Source organism: Typopeltis vanoorti, chromosome 6 (genome assembly GCF_054136105.1).
Source record: "Typopeltis vanoorti isolate ZY-2024b chromosome 6, IOZ_Tvanoo_1.0, whole genome shotgun sequence".
Taxonomy (NCBI): Eukaryota; Metazoa; Arthropoda; class Arachnida; order Uropygi; family Thelyphonidae; genus Typopeltis; species Typopeltis vanoorti.
In genome coordinates, this window is record NC_143554.1 from 63,347,382 (window position 1) to 63,366,498 (window position 19,117).

Below are 19,117 nucleotides of genomic sequence, written 5' to 3' on the forward strand. Positions count from 1 at the left end.
GTTTATATTATTACTGGGGTGGGGAGCTATGCCCCCCCTGGTGCCTACGCCGCCCAACCCCCCGTGTTCCGGACTGGTAGGCCGGTTCTCCTTGAATTTTGAAGACTCGGCTCAGGGTGGCCCCTGAGTGTAGTCTTCAAAGAGGGGGCACCGCTCCCTGGTGCCTACTACGGCTCTGCAATTCCTGGAAGAAACTTTGTCTAACTGTTCCATTGAATAGAGCGTATACATTTATAAACCTTTTTATACATCCATGATATTTCCAGTCTTTTGGCAAATTCACCTTTCTACATCCCTTGGATATTACAGAATGATCCAAGGAGGTGAGCATAAGAATAAGAACTCCTACTTCAGCCCTGTTAAGGTTTTTCTCTTTATATTTGCAGAAGTATGTTTCTTGGAGAAGCAACAATCTGATATCATGATTGGACTGTGAAATCCTTTTACACATAGTGAAGTCTAACTGGTAAGTCTTTCACCTCTAGAATTTGGATGAATCTGATGAGGTCTTCAATTTGTGAAGGAGCAATCATGTATTATTATTAAGAGAGACTAGGAACTCATCAAGGAAGGCACTAGGGGGGGGAGCCCCCCAGTACACACACACACACACACACACACACACATATATATATATATATATATATATATATAAAGATATTGAATGACTAGAAACCGAGAAAAATGAAAACGGAGTTTAATAGCACAACTAGTTTCAGCTTGTATCAGCCTTCTTCAGGTGCACATTAAAAATAACCAGTAAAACATAGATGAAATAACTGTAAACATCACGGAAAGTTAGTGTATATATTTATATATTCAACATTGAAACATTGAAGTCTGCGCATTCAAAACTGTTCTCTCATTGGCTTCATTGTTGGGCGTATGCATGCGTATAGCATCTTGTGAATGCCAGTATTTGATCATAGCACAATGACAGTCTGAAAGGTTGTAACTCAGGTTGTTGTTGTTGAGATGCAGGGGGGAGGGGTTTGAGAATGGTTTCTTTTGATTCTTCTGTCTTTCTTTCTAATTCATGCCGGCAACAGAAAATGTTATTAGACTTGTCCCATAGGACTGTATGGCTAAGGTTTTCTTCATTAGAATCGGCCGAGAACAGAACATGACTAGCACTGGCTCGCGTTCTCGTGTAACTGACATCTCGCTTATATTCTTCAATGCGTAACTCGATCGATTTCTCTGTTTGGCCAAAGTATGGTATATCACAGTTGCACCAAATCTGGTAAACACCAGGATATTTAAAGTTGTGATGTCTAGGTTTCAGACTTTTTGGAAGAGGAGTAAATAAAGTTTTGGGGTTGCATTTCCTAAGAACCTTGGCCAATTTGGGTGAGACAGAGCTTATGTATGGTATAGAAATATTACCTTTCACTTTATTGGTCTCTTCATTATTGCGAGCGGGTGGATTTAATAGGAATTTGTCAATTGTTTTTTTGTGAATAACCATTTAGTTGAAAAGTAGATCTAAGAAAATTGAGTTCTTTATTAAGTTCTCTCTCTCTCATCATCAAGAAGAGAGTGAGCACAATGTCCTAGTGTAGAAATGATTCCAAACTTTTGGGGAGGATAATGATGGGATTGACCATGGAGATATCTGTTGGTGTGGGTAGCTTTTCTGTAAATCGAGATTTTTAATTTCTCTGAGGAATAGGTCGATTTGATGTCCAAAAAAGGAAGAGAACCATTAGCTTCAAACTCAGCCAAAAATTTTATGTTCGGATGTTGATTATTTAGATGTTCTAGAACCAAAAATTTGGAAAAGATATATTGAATGCATTTTCCTGATTTGGAGCCATGGCCGTGAATCTCTCCTGAACTTCCTAGAACATCTAAATAATCAACATCCGAACATAAAATTTACTGCTGAGTTTGAAGCTAATAGTTTCCTTCCTTTTTGGAATGGTACCCTGCTGCCATTTTAAATCAATTTGGAGACAGTTCACTTTGTCCACGCAAAGCTGCCCTTGAAGGTGATCGAAATTGGATGCATGCTTTGTGTCATAGTGTTGTTTTATATTGTATTCTTTTGATACTGACACTGACTGACGACAAATTAAACACAGTGGCTTATTGTCGATTGACACAAAAAAGTACAAATTGGTCCACTTTTCATTAAAAGCCCGACAAGAATCACTTGATTTAAGCTTTTTACTCATATATGCCATAGTGATGGAAGGTGAACCCAAAAAATGATCCAAAATTGTGTAATGGTTATTATCCACTGAATATGTCTCACACTAGTGAAAAACGTCTGGCAATATAAAACCACAATAGGCTATGTCTGACATGACGAACCTACTTGCTCTTATACACGAATATCACACTGTTCGTGACTGACTGACTGTGGATGAGATCCTCTTGTATTTATATGAAAATAACGAAGTATCGAGAACCTTCGAGATGTATCTGGAAGGCACTAGACAGCACACTGGAACGAACTACTGCTTCAGTCATCTACCTGCGACGTTAGTACTAGCACTTAAGTACCACTTCGCACTGGTAGATGGCTGAAGAAGCATGTCTATTTAATATTTATTTGTATAGGATTTTATGTAAAGTATCAAATGCACAGCATTCATTGTAAATCTGGAAAGCATCTTGCAATTCTAAATACCACGGTATAGCTTAGTGGCCCCCTGGCTCCATTGAAATTATTTTTTTATTTAATCGCATTTTAATGTTAAGTAGTTATTTTTTTTAAATGGCCGGCAGGCCATGGCAAAGAGTCTTTGGGCCACCTGTGGCCTGCAGGCCATGCGTTGAAGACCCCTGGTCTATATGAACAGCTGAAGAAAAAATGTGGACCCAAACTTGGAGAAAGCTCAAGCTGGGGTTACAACAAATGAGGGAGGTGGTTAGAATTAGTTTTTTTACTTTTAAGATAAATGTTCTAAAAATCAGTAGGATGTGGAAGAGGCATGTGATAAGATACCAAGGGAAAAGCTGTTCAACATAGTATAATTACATAACATAAATGAGATATTATACATTGCAACATATAACCTATAAGTTGTATATCAGCAATAAAAATTGAAATATGTACTGGAAAAGGGTTCAACTTAAAGTCAAATATAAGGCAGGGTACACATAATCTCCACTGTTATTGATAATCTGTGTGGATGATGTCATTAGGAAAAGTAGCATAATACTTGATATAAAAACTTTGCTGTTTACTTTATACTGAAAATTTGCTCCCAAGTAAATGTAATTCATTTCTTTGGGATTTTTTAGCTAAATTAAATAAATTCTATAACAAATTAACATGCCAATCTCTAAGATAATAAAAAGATGTGATAATATTATAATAGCATTAGTGACAGAATTATATAAAAAATGAAGATTTCAGGCACTTGCCATCATTAGCATTCAAGAATGTCTGAGCAGATCTAATTTTAAGGTAGTATGTAAATATAAAAATCCCAAGTAAATGCAATTCATTTCTTTGGGATTTTTTAGCTAAATTAAATAAATTCTATAACAAATTAACATGCCAATCTCTAAGATAATAAAAAGATGTGATAATATTATAATAGCATTAGTGACAGAATTATATAAAAAATGAAGATTTCAGGCACTTGCATCATTAGCATTCAAGAATGTCTGAGCAGATCTAATTTTAAGGTAGTATGATGATTTAAACAAATGGAAGAGGAAAGGTTTACAAAGCAGGTATTTTGCACCCGGATGGTAGGTGAAAGATTTAAGTAGATTGATATAATTAATAGTGCGTTATAAGATTGAAATATAAGGTCTAAGAACTCTGAAGACCTGAAAAATAGATTAATTTGGAATAACGCTGTTAATAGAAAGGTAGTGTAATGTCAACTTCTATTCACCACCTTAATTACATTAACAAGCATTCATTCCACAATGTCATTGCCACTTAATACAGTGAAGTGTTTATGCCACAGTTTGCTATTATTGACATCCCATACCTAAAATCAAATATAATCTGCATGTTCTTCTTGGCCATCTTATTTTAACAAATCAACAAGTTTGTATATAATGATTAAAATCACATATATAGATAAATGTGTAAACATCACCAAAAGGTTCATCATCATCATCAAATTCCTGATATATATACCCTCAAGGAGTGTACAGGATATGATAGTATTACATAAAATTTACATCATTGCTAACTTCCTATCTACAATTTTCCTCAAATCAGTCTGTTACCTGTTAAGACTCCAATATTATCAGATCTTATACTTCTGTCTTCTAAGGCACTTTTTACTGTATCAATTCATCTATATCTGGATCTTTTTCCTGCCAACCTGGCAGAGAACACTTGTTTTGCTAATCTTTCCTCTCCCATTCTATTTAAGTGACCATACCACCTGAGATTAGCTCTGCTAATGCTTTCCTGGATGCTGACATGTCAAGTTCTTTCCTAATATCCTCGTTTTTAATATGATATTGCCATTGATGCCATCTGTTCACGCCTCTAATCTTTCTCAGGACTCTCATATCTGCGGTCTCTAGTCTTTGGTCAAGTGTTTTACTTCTGACGCAGCTCTCAGATCCATAAGTTAAAACTGGTTTGAACACTGTCTTGTATACAGCTAATTTAGGGTTCCGACTAATTTCTTTCTTATTCCATATGAATTTATTCAATTGACTTCCCACCATATACCAGCTTTGCTGATTCTGTTGTCTATTTCTATATTTAATTTACCATCTTCACTAAAAATAGTGCCTAAGTAGCTGAAATGTTTTACTTGTTCCACAGGTTCTCCATTCACAGCACAGTTGACATTTTCAATGATTCTGCCTTGTTTCATTGTCTTTGTCTTTTTATTGCTGACCTTCATACCATATCTATTACAACAGTTATTCAATTTAGTCAGAGAATCCTGCAGACTTGTAGCGGATTTATTTAGAAGTATAACATCATCCGCTTAAAGCAAAGAACCGGGATTAACATCTCCAATTTTAATATCAGGTTTATTACCACTTTCCTTCATGATGTGATCCATATTGATAATGAATAACAGAGGAGATAAAGTACATTCTTATCTTACACCATATTTAACATTAAACCACCTTCCTGTACTTCCTTCAATTCTTTGCTTGATATAATGTCCCATTAACAGAATATAACTGTAGTGTTTTGAATAACTTCTCTCTCTCTCTTGGCACTTTGTCATAAGCCTTTTCCAGATCTACAAAACTTAAATACAGATTTTTGTTATATTTCCTTGATTTCTCAACTAACTGTCGTAAAGTGAAAATCTGATCCTGACAGTCTCTATTTGGCCTGAATCCAGCTTGTTCTTCACCAAGCTTCTCTTCCACAATCCTTATCAACCTTTTCTCAAGTATACTTGCATATATCTTACCAGGAACACTCAGTAATGAAATACCTCTGTAATTTTCACATTCAGTTTTATTTCCCTTCTTATATATGGGTACTATGAGAGCTCTACTTCAATCATTTGGAATTTGTCCATTTGTTCAGGCCTTCTGAACTATGCAGTGCAGCCACTGTATGACTCTTTATACCTCTATACTTTTCTGGTCATTTCTGGTCGAATATCATCTACTCCAGCTGCCTTCCCACATTTCAGGTTTTGATGGGTTTTTTTTCTACTTCAGGTATGGATATGTATTCTTGACTGCATGCCTGGTCAGTGTTTTTTACCACTGTAGTGTCATCACTGTTAGTTTCATTTAGCAATTTTTTTTAAGTAATTACTCCATACTTCAAGGATATCTTTTTCTCCCATTTTCATGTCACCTTTATATCTCTAAGTCCTTTTACAGCGCTCTTTCCTCCATTTCTAAGCTTCTTCAACAACCTCCTGAATATCTTGTCACCTTCTTAATGTTTATTTTCTATGTTCTTGCCAAAGTCCTCCCATGACTTTTGTTTAGTCAGTTTTACACAGTGTTTAGTTTTCTTACATTTGTATTCTCTAAAAGCACAAGCTGACTTATTTGCCAGGAACTTTTGATATGCTTTCTTCTTTTCCTTCACTGCCTCTTTAGCTTCTTCTGTAAACCATGGAGTTCTGAATTTTCTATACTTGCAGACAACTTCACCACATGCCTCTCTAGCTGAATCAATCAGGGCTTTCTTCGAGGCTTGCCACTGAATTTCCAAGGTTTGGTTCCTGTTCTCAAACTGTTTCATTTTTTCTTGAATAATGTTTGTGTATTTTAGTCTGCAGTTCACATCTGAGAGCTGCTCAACTTTTATTTCCTTTAAAACTTTCTTATGTGTACTTCTTTTCAATATGAAATTCAATTTTATCCTGCTCAAGACTAAATAGTGATCACTTCCAATTTCAAATCCTCTGTACACTCCGGTGTCCTGCTCCAGGGAGAAAACATCACTATCAACAATAACATAGTCAATGAGACTTTTTTTATTCCTTGTCTCTTCTCTCCATGTGAATTTGTGCACATTTTTATGTTGGAGCATGGTGTCAGTAATAACCAGTCCATCTCGTGAGCAGAAATCCAACAAGTATTTGCCATTATTATTAGCTTTGCTCTTTTCTCCAAATTTTCCCAAAATATTTTTGTATTTCTGTCAATCATATCCTACTCTGCTATTTAGATCCCCAACAAGGACCAACTTTTACTCTTTCTGTAAAGCCTCAAAACATTCCTCCACTTCTACCTTAGTTGAACATTCTGTGAGACCATAGGCACAAATAAGTCTCATTGTCCAGTTCCCCATTCTGATATTTGCCCACATCACTCTACTTGAGACTGCCTGCCATTCAAGAAGATTAGCCTCGTATTTAGTGTTGAATACTATGGCTACTCCTTTTCCTTGATTGTTATTGCCTGAATATAACATTTTGTATTTATTGCTCAGAAAGATCTCACCAGTTTTTGCCTTTTTTGTTTCAGTCACCCGTACTATGTCGATCTGGTACTTATCTAATTCCTCAGCTAGCTCCATTTCTTAGCCATTCAGGCTTCTTGATAGTACCGATCTTGAACTCTGGTGATGTTAAGTTGTTTTGGGTTGGGTTTTAGGATTTGTTCCAGTAGCTGACTTTTCACTGTTTTCCCTGGCAAAAACAACAGGGGTCTTGTTTAACCGGGCGACACCCCAGCTGGCATGAAATTCTGTCATGTTGTACCATCATTTGAAATTTGGGTTTAAGCCAATAAGAATACAATTTGGTTGGCTAAATCCATTGCCAACTCATCCTTGTCTGTTCGGTATCCATGTAGATACCGAACAAGGAGTACCACGAGAAGGTGAGGATTGACATTAGGTCAGAAGCCCTGGTTGGTTCTCTGCATTCCTTTAAAGGCTATGTGGAGGTTTCCTCTCAGTTATATAGATTTTCTCCTTAAGCACCCCACACCAAAAGGTTCTATGAACTATATCTAAGGTATGTTCTATGATCAGGAATGCATAGAACATACCTAACAGTAACATTGCAAAAAATGAATAGCTGTTTGGAGGATAACTTCGAATAATAGGAATGTTCTAACAAAATGAGGACATAATGAGCAGATGTCATAATGAATTCTTTGGGGATCATTTATGATTATAGTGAAATTTCTGCTCTAATTAATAATGTAAGTCGACATGAATTATTTACATAAAATATAACGTTCGTGGATTCTGTATGTTTTACTCTCCTGTTATATAACTAAACATTTATTTAGAAAATAAATGTTTAGTCATATGTTTGTCTCAGTAATATGAAAAAGTAGAGTGTATTAAGTATCTTAATTGATTCAGTGGTTAATGTAAACTAATTCTTCAAAAAATTCAAGCCACGTGTTGCGTCAACTGCCATTCTCACCTTGACGTTACCTATTGATCTTCAAGGTCAACAGCCGAAATATGTCCAACGCTAATTGTAAAAGCTGTAAATGTAAGATAGATGCAAACAAAGCACTTCGGTGTTCTTTGGAATGTCGCGAATATTTTCATCCTGTATGTATAGGAGTAGCGGAATCTAAATTTCGTAAAATGTCTAAGGACAAGAAATTAAAATGGAAATGTCAAATTTGTATTAATATTTCTCCCAAAAATGGCCTTAAAACTCAAACTAAACTAAATAGAAGCAATGACGGTTTGGATTTAACCAAGACAATAATCAAAGATGACGGAGAAGCTGATGTTAGGGTTTTCCTAAGAAAGGGGAACAGGTCTTGAAAGACCTAAATACCATCAAAGTAGAAATTAAAGATGATAGCTATGTGATAAGAGAAATGGAAACTCTATTTAAAGCAGAAATAAATGATCTGAAGGCATCATTGGAATATAGCTTTGCATGCATTCAAGATCTTAAGAACAAAGCCGAATGCAATGAAAAGCTAATTAATGACCTCTGCACTAAAAACACTCAACTAACAAGTGAAAATAAAATACTAAAAAGCCCAAATGAATGATCTGAAATGGGAAGTTAATGAAATTCAACAGTGCTCCAGGATGAACAATATCGAAGTAAATGGTCTACCAGAAGCTCAGAATGAAAATTTGCATACTATTACTGAAAGACTGGTAAATCTACTTGGAGTAAAAAAAAGAAGGTATCATGCACATCTGCTAACAGATAAACCAACATCAAGCCAGCTATTATTCAGTTAGAAAACAAGATTACTAAAAATAAATGGATGACAGAGGCAAGAAAACTCAAGATTACAGCTCAACAAATTGATGAACAGTTAAAACCTGTTTCCGTCTACATAAATGACATAAATAAGCAACTTCTTTATGAAGCAAAACAAATGAGAGTAAGTGGTGCAGTTAAATATCTATGGGTAAGAGATGGCAAACTATTCATGAGAAAGAACAATAACACTAAAGTGATACAGATAAAAACACCGGATGAACTCAAACAAAGAAGGCAGTAAATCTAAATGTTACTTATAAATAATTGGAGCAATATAAACCTAATGGATTTAGGATTTAACATGAATAACTTAGATTCTGATACATCTGTAAACTGTAAAAATCTATATAATTTAACTTCTGTTAAGAAATTTTTTGATACTACTACAAATTCATCCAAGAATTTCAATATATATCACTTTAAATTAAGGGGATATTAAATCCCACATTGTTTTAAAACCAAATAAGAAACTCAAAGATCGGAATCAAAGAGTTTCATGCTGAATATAGTAACTGTAAACGGCGACTACTAGCACAAGCTAAAGAATGTAGTTCAAGTACACAGTACAAACTAGGCAACTCGTTGCAAAGGTGGAGAAAGTTCTGATCGGTATTCTTAGTATTTTCAATAATGTAAAACCCATCTCCTAGGAGATGTATGATGTTATACATTATGGTGGGAAGTCACTACCCAGACCAGTTTCGATCTTTATTGAGATCGCATCAGTGAGTAGCTAGACCAAAGTATAATACTAAGGGTATAGCAAAAAGAACTTAAATACGTTGCTATACGAGTTGTCAAAAAGTTAATATATATCACATTAATGATCGATAAGGTCAAATTTTGTTAATTTAATGTTACCCATAAATTATTTAAAGTAAAGAGCCAATAAATTTGAAAGATACATATCAACTGCCACAAACTGACTTATTAGACACAAATAAGTTATACGATGAATTTATCAAAATGATTAAATATGCAAACAGTAAATCGCATTAAATAATTTATGGGTGCACCTTTTTGACAACTCGTATAGCAGAGTATTTAAGTTCTTTTCGCTATACCCTTAGTATTATACTTTGGTCTAGCTACTCACTGATGAGATCTCAATAAAGATCGAAACTGATCTGGGTAGTGACCTCTCACTATAATGTATAACATCATACATCTCCTAGGAGATGGGTTTTACATTATGGAAAATAATAAGAATAGCGATCAGAACTTTCTCCACCTTTGCAACGAGTTGCTCTAGTTTGTACTACGTGCTTTAGCTTATGCTAGTAGTCATCGATATGTTTATAGTTACTATATTCGGCATGAAACTCTTTGATTCCGATCTTTGAGTTTCTTATTCGATTTTAAAACAATGTGGGATTTAATATCCCCTTAATTTAAATAATGTTTTACATCACCGAAATGAAGCCTATTGGCTCTTTACTTTAAATAATATATATCACATTAATGATCGATAAGGTCAAATTTTGATAATTTAATGTTACTTTTTACAAAGATCCAATCATATATAGATGTACTAGTCTTAAGTGAAATATGGATCGAACAGCTTGAGGTCGATCATTATTCTCTTGCAGATTACGATATGCATTATGATTGTCGCGATTATAATCATTCAGGTGGATTAATTCTATATGCTAAAAAAAATATTTATAAATTTCACAGACTGGAATTAAAATTGCAAAGTGCTGAAACTGTAATGATTTATGATACAGCAGTGAATATACTTATAATTGCTATGTATCATGCATGCAATGGCCCAGTAGATATCTTTCTAACAGAGCTAAATAATGTCTTAAAAACCTTAAAATATGACATTGTCATACAAGTTGAGGATATAAATTTGGACCTTTATAAGAGTAATAATAAAACTGAAGAATATAAAAATATATTATCTACTCATGGGTTTCTTGCTTACATCAATGTCAATACGAGAGAAGTGTACAACTCGACTAGTTACATTGATCACATATTCATAAGAAATAGAATGGCCTATGAGGTATTCACTGCAATCTACATTAGTAATATAACAGATCACCATTCGATACTTTTGAAACTATCTATGCCTGATAGTGTTAACATGAGTTGCACAGGTAGTCAGAATAAATTTGTAATTGGCACCAATTATAATAAATTTGAAAGATACATAAAACATTATCAACCGCCACAAACTGACTTATTAGACACAAATCAGTTATATGATGAATTTATCAAAATGATTAAATATGCAGACAGTAAATCGCAATATTATAAAACAGTTACTACAAAAAAGGACGTCCACACACACACTGGATAACAGATGAACTAAAAAATATGATAAAGACAAAAGAGAAGCTATACTATAAGCAAAAAAAAAATCCATACAATTTAAATTTTGAATATGACTATAAAAATTTCATTAAACATCTAAAGGAAAAAATAAAACAGGCAAAAGAACATTAGCTGCTATTGAAATTTCTTTCTTGTTGTAATGATAAAAGTAAAGAATGGAGGTTGGGCAATATGATAATAGGTAACAGAAAACTTGAGAATTCCCAGAGGGCAATGACATCACTGATATACTTAACAAAATGAACAACCGCTTTACCAACTATGGTAGTTGTGTTTTCGACCCTGCAGAAAGGGCAAAGTATGTCAATCACCTTCCGTGGATTAAGAATTCCATGTATCTACATACAGTAAACGAAGATGAAGTGAAGAGTGTAGTAATCAGATTAAAAAAAGGATAAAAGTGGGATGTGATAACATAAATGTTAAAAAGCTAAACATTATCATTAAGCATAAATTACAATTCTTTACAAATATCATTAATAAATCCTTTGAACATGGTAAATTTATAGAACACCTAAAGACTGCTTCAATTGTACCGTTATTTAAAGGAGGAAATAGAAATGAAATCAGAAATTACAGACCAATATCTATACTATCCACAATCTCACAGGTTATTGAAATTCTAATAAAAAAAAATTGCTTAAATAGCTATTTAAATACAACATCCTCAACTAATCATTATGGGTTTAGATCCGGATGCAATACTGAAAAAGCGCTATTGAAGTTTCATAAAAAGGTCTATAGTGAAATAAATGAAGGAATGCACACAGCAGCTGTTTTTCTTGATATATCCAAAGCATTTGACTGTGTTCATCATGATCTATTGCTACTGAAAATGTCCAAATATGGCATTAGGGGAATTGCTAGTGACTAGTTCAGATCCTATCTAAATAATAGAAAACAATATACCAGCTATGATATATTTAAAAGCACAACAAACATAATAAAATACGGAGTCCCACAAGGGTCGGTACTAGGATCCATCTTATTTATAATATATGTTAATGATCTATGTGAATACAAACTTTTTGGCAAGATGATATCCTTTGCTGACGATATGGCTTTAGTATACACCGAAACAACCCTTGAAGGTCTAAAAAATCAGATTAATAGCGATATGTTAAAACTAAGTATATGGTTTAACAACAATGGATTTAACATTAATAACAACAAAACGAGATATATGTACTTTACATTAACTGACAAATTAGATCACAGTATATCTATAAAATGGCATGAAAGGAAATGTAGGTAAATTGTAAATGTATTGATAGCAATTTGAAGTGGAACTCCCACACCACTTTCTTAACAAATAAGTTTAGGTTCATAATTAACAGAATATATTATGTTAAAAAATTTGTAAATGCAGCATTCTTAAAATGTTTATATTATTCCTGGGTAAATTTCTCGCTGCAATATGGCATTACCTGTTGGGGGCGGAGACTATTATAACAATCTGCTTCCATTAATAAGAATACAAAACAGAATAATTAGAGCCATAACTGCTACCGACTTCGCACACTCAATCAGTGAGCTGTATATATCGTTCATAATATTCTACCATTTCAGAAATTATATCTCTATGATTGTCTGTTATATGTAAAAAGAAACACTGAAAGTTTCTTGGTATATGATGTAGACTATGGATTGCGCTGCGGTCGAAACATGCTGGAAGTACCTAAGGCTAACAAAGAAATTTTTCATAAATCTTTCGAGTACATTGCGATGAGCGGCTATAATAAACTTCCGAATGAAATTAAATCTATAACCTCAGAATATGTATTCAGAAAAAGATTGAGAAACTACCTTATGGGATTAAACAATGTTGACAATAACGTATAATATAAGAGATCATTATAACTCATATATCATAACCAATTAAGGTATTGATTTACAAATTAAATCAATCAGTTCATTCAATTAGGTATTAGAATATCAACATGTACATTATTATAAGGGAGTCCTCTTAGATGCGGTCCCCCTGACTCTCAGTGTCTGTTTTGAGCTAATTACTTTTCTAGTAACTAGTATGGCCACGGTCCTTGGTTACACATACTTGCATTAACTAACTTACATTACTCTAAACCAGTTACTTATCATAACTATGAAATACTGAAAGTTTCTTTTTATTAACCATAATAAAATAATAGCCAAAATAAGTGTTAGTACCAACAGAATACGATAGTACTACTAGAATTTTATTTTGTTATACTGTACTGTGCATTGAATTGTATTGTGAAATATTGTCATAATTATACAAGTTGAATAGTATAATATGTGTAATTTGTATATGTGATGTGAATAAACTGTTAAAAAAAAAAAATGCATGTCCAGGCCTTCAGTATAATTTCCATTCTATCTTATTGCTACTAATCCACATTCAACATTGATTCCGATAAGTTTGGTCACTTCAGCCGAAACTTTGCCATTCGTAGTGAAACCTTCAGCCGAAACCTTGCCATTCATTTCCCACGGTCAGTGCGGTTTTTCAACACTTTGAAGACAGAAGGCTACATGTCAGAACTACAGTAGTAGTGGTGGGGGGGGAGAATGAGGAAGCACTTACTGTCCATGTCTCCATAAAATCAAATAATTTGTGTGAAGCATTATTTTGTAGAACACGAACTCCAAAAACAGAAAACTACTAATGGTGATTATGTTTTGGTTAACAGATTCTTTGTTTCCAAGTTTTTTTGAGGATGACTCTAACCTTTAATGTATTGATTGGACAGTAAGCAACTTTACAAGGTTTTGTAACCTCATCCTTGGCATCTGATAATTGTTAAGTCTGATTTTTTATGTTTTTTTTTTTTGTAGTAGATAACATCTTCTGCTTACTGATTTTCTTTACACTGTAATGAAGGCATAAATGAATAGGCCATTATGGAAGGCAAATATATTTGCTGTTCAAGCTGTTTCTTTAATGTGCTGATATGAAACCTGTGCTTTAACTCTGTGTGTATATAGGGGGGGGGGGGGGTCATTAATTTTTCTCTTCATTGAAAAAAAATAAAAAAATAGATCTGTTCTAAGAAGTCCTGTGCCAAGCCTAAATATGGTTATCACTAGCAATTAAAAGCAAAAATCTCTGAATCCTGTACTAGTAATAGCAATTGTAAAGAAGAAAAATCACATGCTGAAAAGACCAGCACACACAAAAAAAGATAATCTTGCACTATAGTAGTAGTAGTGCCTGCAGAAGAAGGCAAATCTCACTAAAAGAATGGTTCCCCTATATCTCCCTATTCTGCATTTAAAGTGAGTAGAAGTGAAAGTCATCATGCAATGATCAGGCAATCTCAAGGGAAAGATATATCTTAGCTGAAGCATATGACTGTAAAACACTCCAGTGGTACCCAGTCTGTGATTCCATAATTATACAGATCACAATAAAGCGAAGAAACTCGCTCAGTAGAGAGAGGTGTTCCTTGGGAGTGAGGTGGAAAAGCCAGAAGATTTAAGCTACCATGGTGATAAAAACCACAATCATCGAGAATTCAGGGGTAAAACATAATATTTTTTAAAAATTTTATAGTTTGTTTCATTACATTCTGAATAAAATACTGTGAAATTATATTTATGTTGTTATTGGCTTTTGTATGAATCATGGCAACAGGAGATATGATAGTTCTGAGTAAAATTAGGTTGGATAGTTATTGGAGTTTTTGAGATTACAGTATTATGGCAAATCAATGAAGCATATAAGGCAAGAGTGCAATTGTTGCTTTCACTTTATGAAGCACTTATGAATGTTCCTCTTATATACTGTGAAAGGAAATGAATCCAGGCTTTCCAACCAAAGTGCATCATTGCTGCCTATTATACTACTGAGGTTCTCAGTAAAATTATTCATGAACAGATGCAATCCCTGGGATTATATAAAAAATAAAATAAAATTAGCATTTTAAACATTGAAAAATGTGTAAGGAAAAAAATTCTAAGTTCTATTTACACATCAGTGCCTTATTTTTTAGATCACAGAAGGCTACTACTTTACTTTATGTCTCAAATTACTTAGTACCTGTTTGATTTTGTAATTCATTTGTTGACAAAGCAATTCTTGTACCTATATTTACATTAAGTGATAAAATGTTTTCTTTCAGAAACACATGCCAGAGTGTGCAGATCTAGCTTCCGGATTGGAAGCAATGGCAGGAAGACTTGAAGGTTCAGGCATGGAAAGTGGTACTTGTTTCTTATGTTGCATGAGATTTACAAGCAGTGCATTATGTGGTCTGCATCTTCATCATGTTCATATGCGTTGGGTAAAAAGAGATGTTAAAGATTATTCATCTGAAGAAATGCCTGGTAAATATATTTCCCTTTCTTTTTTGTATATGAAAAACTCACAGTAAGTATAAATTACTATGAAAGTTATATAGTTTCATATGAAAAAATTAAATTTTAAATATATTTTATAGTTTATTAGCTTCAGGTTGGTGACAGCAATCACCTGTTATTGACTTAGGAAGTGACTAAGTTTAGGTATATTCCATTCTGAAAAGGTTATATGCCAAACTAAAAAACAGAAAGTTCTGACCAACTGAGGAATATGCTGGGTTCTATCTCATGGTATCAGTTCTTGATGAGAAGGATGTTGGTAGTGCATGGGAAGCATTTAAAAAAATGCAGAAAAAATTATCCAATATCAGAGTATGTTTCTCAAGTCTGAAGAATAAATAGGATTAAAATAGATTCTTAAGAATAATGATGTGGAAGGGATACTGTGTGTGTGAGGACTGTTGTTATGCTGCAAGTAAAAGAAAGAAAGAATTTGAAAGAATAACTCTATTGAATGCAGGTGACTGATGCAGATATAATTGTTCAACTAATGAGCAGCCATTTTGCTAAAAGTTATCAACTTGGTATGTGCAACATTGAACTCACTGCTACCTCTTCGCCATAGAAGGACTCTCGTGGATTTAGAGCTGTTGCACAAACTGAATAAGAATTTTTCAATAGGAACTGATGGGATATCAACACAGATGCTAAAAAGGTGTTCAACTGAACTGGCTGTTCCCTTGACTAGGCTATATAATTTGAATCTCAAACAAGAATGTATGATGATCCCATTGCACAAGGGTGGTGTAAAGATCGATGTATCCAACTGTCAACCAATCAGTATCTCAGGAGTGGTGTTAAATGAGTTCGTGATTTACTGGAGGTCTCTCTTAATAATAATAATAATAATAATTAATGAAGTAATTTATTTATTTATTTTTTATATTTAAATATTTTTTTTCCCCAGAGCTCAAGCTAATGTAAATGATTAACAAAGCATTTAGATTTAGCTTGTGCCCTGTGTATATGTATGCTTTCCTGTTTGATTTGACTTACTATTTGCTTAATTTTAAGTAAAGTAATTAATCCATAATGAATTCACAATAAAGTAATTAATCCACACAATGAATTCAGTGCAGCTGAATTCATTGTGTAGAATTCATCATCATCAATTTCCTGATTGCTATGACAGCACTATATGATTAAGTTCACACCGTTATTAATCTCCTGTCAACAATTTTTTTTTTTTCCAAATTAGTCTACATTTGTCAGTATTCCAATAATGTTGTATCTAACATTTCATTCTTCTAAGGGCACTTCTGACCGAATCAATCCAATTAGAGCTTGGCCTCCCTATGCCTCTTTTTCCTGCCATCTGGCCATCAAAAACCTCTTTTGCTAATCTTCCCTCACCAATTCTATTTAAGTGACCTTAGATGAGCTCTGCTCACAGATTCTTGAATGCAAACAATGTCAAGTTTCTTCCTAACATCTTCATTTTTAATACAATTCTGCTATTGATGCCATCTATTCAGGCCACAAATTTTTCTCAGAACACTCATATCTGTGATCTCTAATCTTTGATCGAGTGCTTTAGTTCTAACAAAACTCTCAGGTCCATAACCTAAAATCTGTTTAAACACTGTCTTGTATACCAAGTTTGGTCTTTTTTGGCTTAATTTCTCTCTTATTCCATCTAAATTTATTGAAAAATTAGCGCCCAATCATACCAGCTTTGCTAATTTTGTTGCCCATTTTCTAATTTAATTTGCCATCTTCACTAAAAACTGTGCCTAAATAGCTGAATCATTTTACTTGTTCTATAGGTTTTCCATTAAGAATGCAGCAGAAGTTTTCTGGCTATTTTCATGCCAGCATAAATACACTAAAAGAAAACTCAGGTTTACGTGGATGAAATTATTAAAGACTTGAAATTTCATATAATTTTACTAAGTAGTTCTGTAATTTGTATAACTTCAGTTATTAAAATTTAAAACCAGTATAGAACTTTATGACCACCCTACATATAAAACAAAGAATGACCTAACAGAAATATTATAAGGTTGGAAATGAAAAATAGTAAAATACTACAAGAAGATAATATAAACAGGGGCAGCTTGTGCATAGGCACTGCGGAACCGCAGCACCCCCCAATTTTTCTCGATATATAAATATATTTATTTATATTTGCTAGTAATATTTAATTTTATCATCAACAATTCTATACAATTCTCTTATTTTGTATAAAAAATAATAAAAATTCATCTTGTAGCAGTTTGGAGGGCAGGATGCAGGCAGCACTATGTTTACCACAGTGTCATATTGCTACGTGCGCAAGCATATGCACATTATAGTGAGATGCGAGCTAGTAGCATAATGCGGCACTGTCCGTCGCACAGTTCCACTGTTATTTATATGCAGTTTGTACCAGTAGTAGAGTGTTTGTAGTGCTTATTGTGTTTACTCCATCTCTTTAAATATTTGGACATTACAATTAAAGACATAACATTTGTTATAGTTTTTATTTTAGAACATTATTGGGGTTATGATAATGGATTTTATTTTTAAGTAATTTTGAATGATACTAAACTATAATTTTATCGATAATAAACAATATTTTTTCATTAAACAAAATGAAGAATATATTTTATTTTATAATTATATCAAACTGTATAATTTTTTTGATAATAAACAATATTTTTTCATGTTTTTTAAATTTTTACCATAATTTCGATATTTTATCCAAACACGTATACACTGTACTCACAGTGTGTATGTATATTTCGAAAGTTGCAGCACCCCCCCCCCCCCACACACACACACACAATTTCAAGCCACAAGCCGCCACTGAATAAAATATGTGACTGTACAGAAATGCAGATAAAAAATTGAAAGAAAGGCTCATAAAATTCTTTAGTAAGGTTTTATTGGTTATATCAGTTATAAAATAGGGAGTAAGATGACAGAAATGACTACACATCATGCTTGCTAAATGCAAGTTACAGGATATATGCAGGGATATTAAAAGCTGAAGAGTATTGTCAAGAGTAAACTAGTTAGAAAAAACAAAACTAGATTCTGAAAAGCTAACTTTTCTTGGATTATTCATTTTTACTTTAAATTTAACTGAAAAGAGAATTCAAAAAAGAAACACACATTCCTTATTGATTAAAAAAAAAGCCTTTAATAAAATTAATAGACAAAATTGTTTAAAATATTAGCTGATTTAAATATACCAAAACTCTTACGCTCTATTCAAGAAATATGTATTGGGGAAAAAATAGCAATCAAATGTATGTGTAAATAAATTATTTATTTATATCAGATACACAAAAGAAAAACAATTTTAATTAATTTTTGCAAATGGAAAAGTTATATAATGTAATAGGTTTACATGTCTTCTTTTTCATTGAACATCACCTTTACTTCTAATTTTATTCCATTATTAACAACAACAACAATAAAATTAAAAAACAGCTAGAAACAGCTTATAATTCACACCAAAACACAGAGAGATGGAGCGAGCATCGATGTCATAACTAAACTGAGTTCGTGAATACTGTGGATCAGTTAACTCACAGCAACATCACATTGCTAAAACTGTCAAATAAGCAAATGCAAGTCACATAAGTAGGCATTCGTCATAATTGAAAAAAACTCATGTGAACATATTGTTGTAAAGTGAAGCATTGTAAGGCAAGGTATATAATGACAATTTGGTAACAACAGAAGTTATTTGGGATATAAATAAACCTAGGAATAAGATATTTGTATAAGACACATTAGTATTATTTGCAGATTATTCAATTGCATTAGCTACATCAGAAAATAGTGTACAAAGATTAGTAAAATCAATGTGATTTAGCATATGAAGATGA

The 19,117-nt window shown here is 33.2% G+C and overlaps 1 protein-coding gene across 1 annotated transcript in view; it reads left to right on the forward strand.

Annotated features, from left to right (window-relative positions):
- Positions 1 to 19,117, forward strand: part of LOC150105496 (uncharacterized) — a 280,173-nt gene that overhangs the window by 164,550 nt on the left and 96,506 nt on the right. The window contains exon 12 of the mRNA XM_090394206.1: positions 15,062 to 15,266. Coding sequence (XP_090250332.1) covers positions 15,062 to 15,266 — 205 coding nt within the window. The remainder of the gene's footprint in view (positions 1 to 15,061; positions 15,267 to 19,117) is intronic.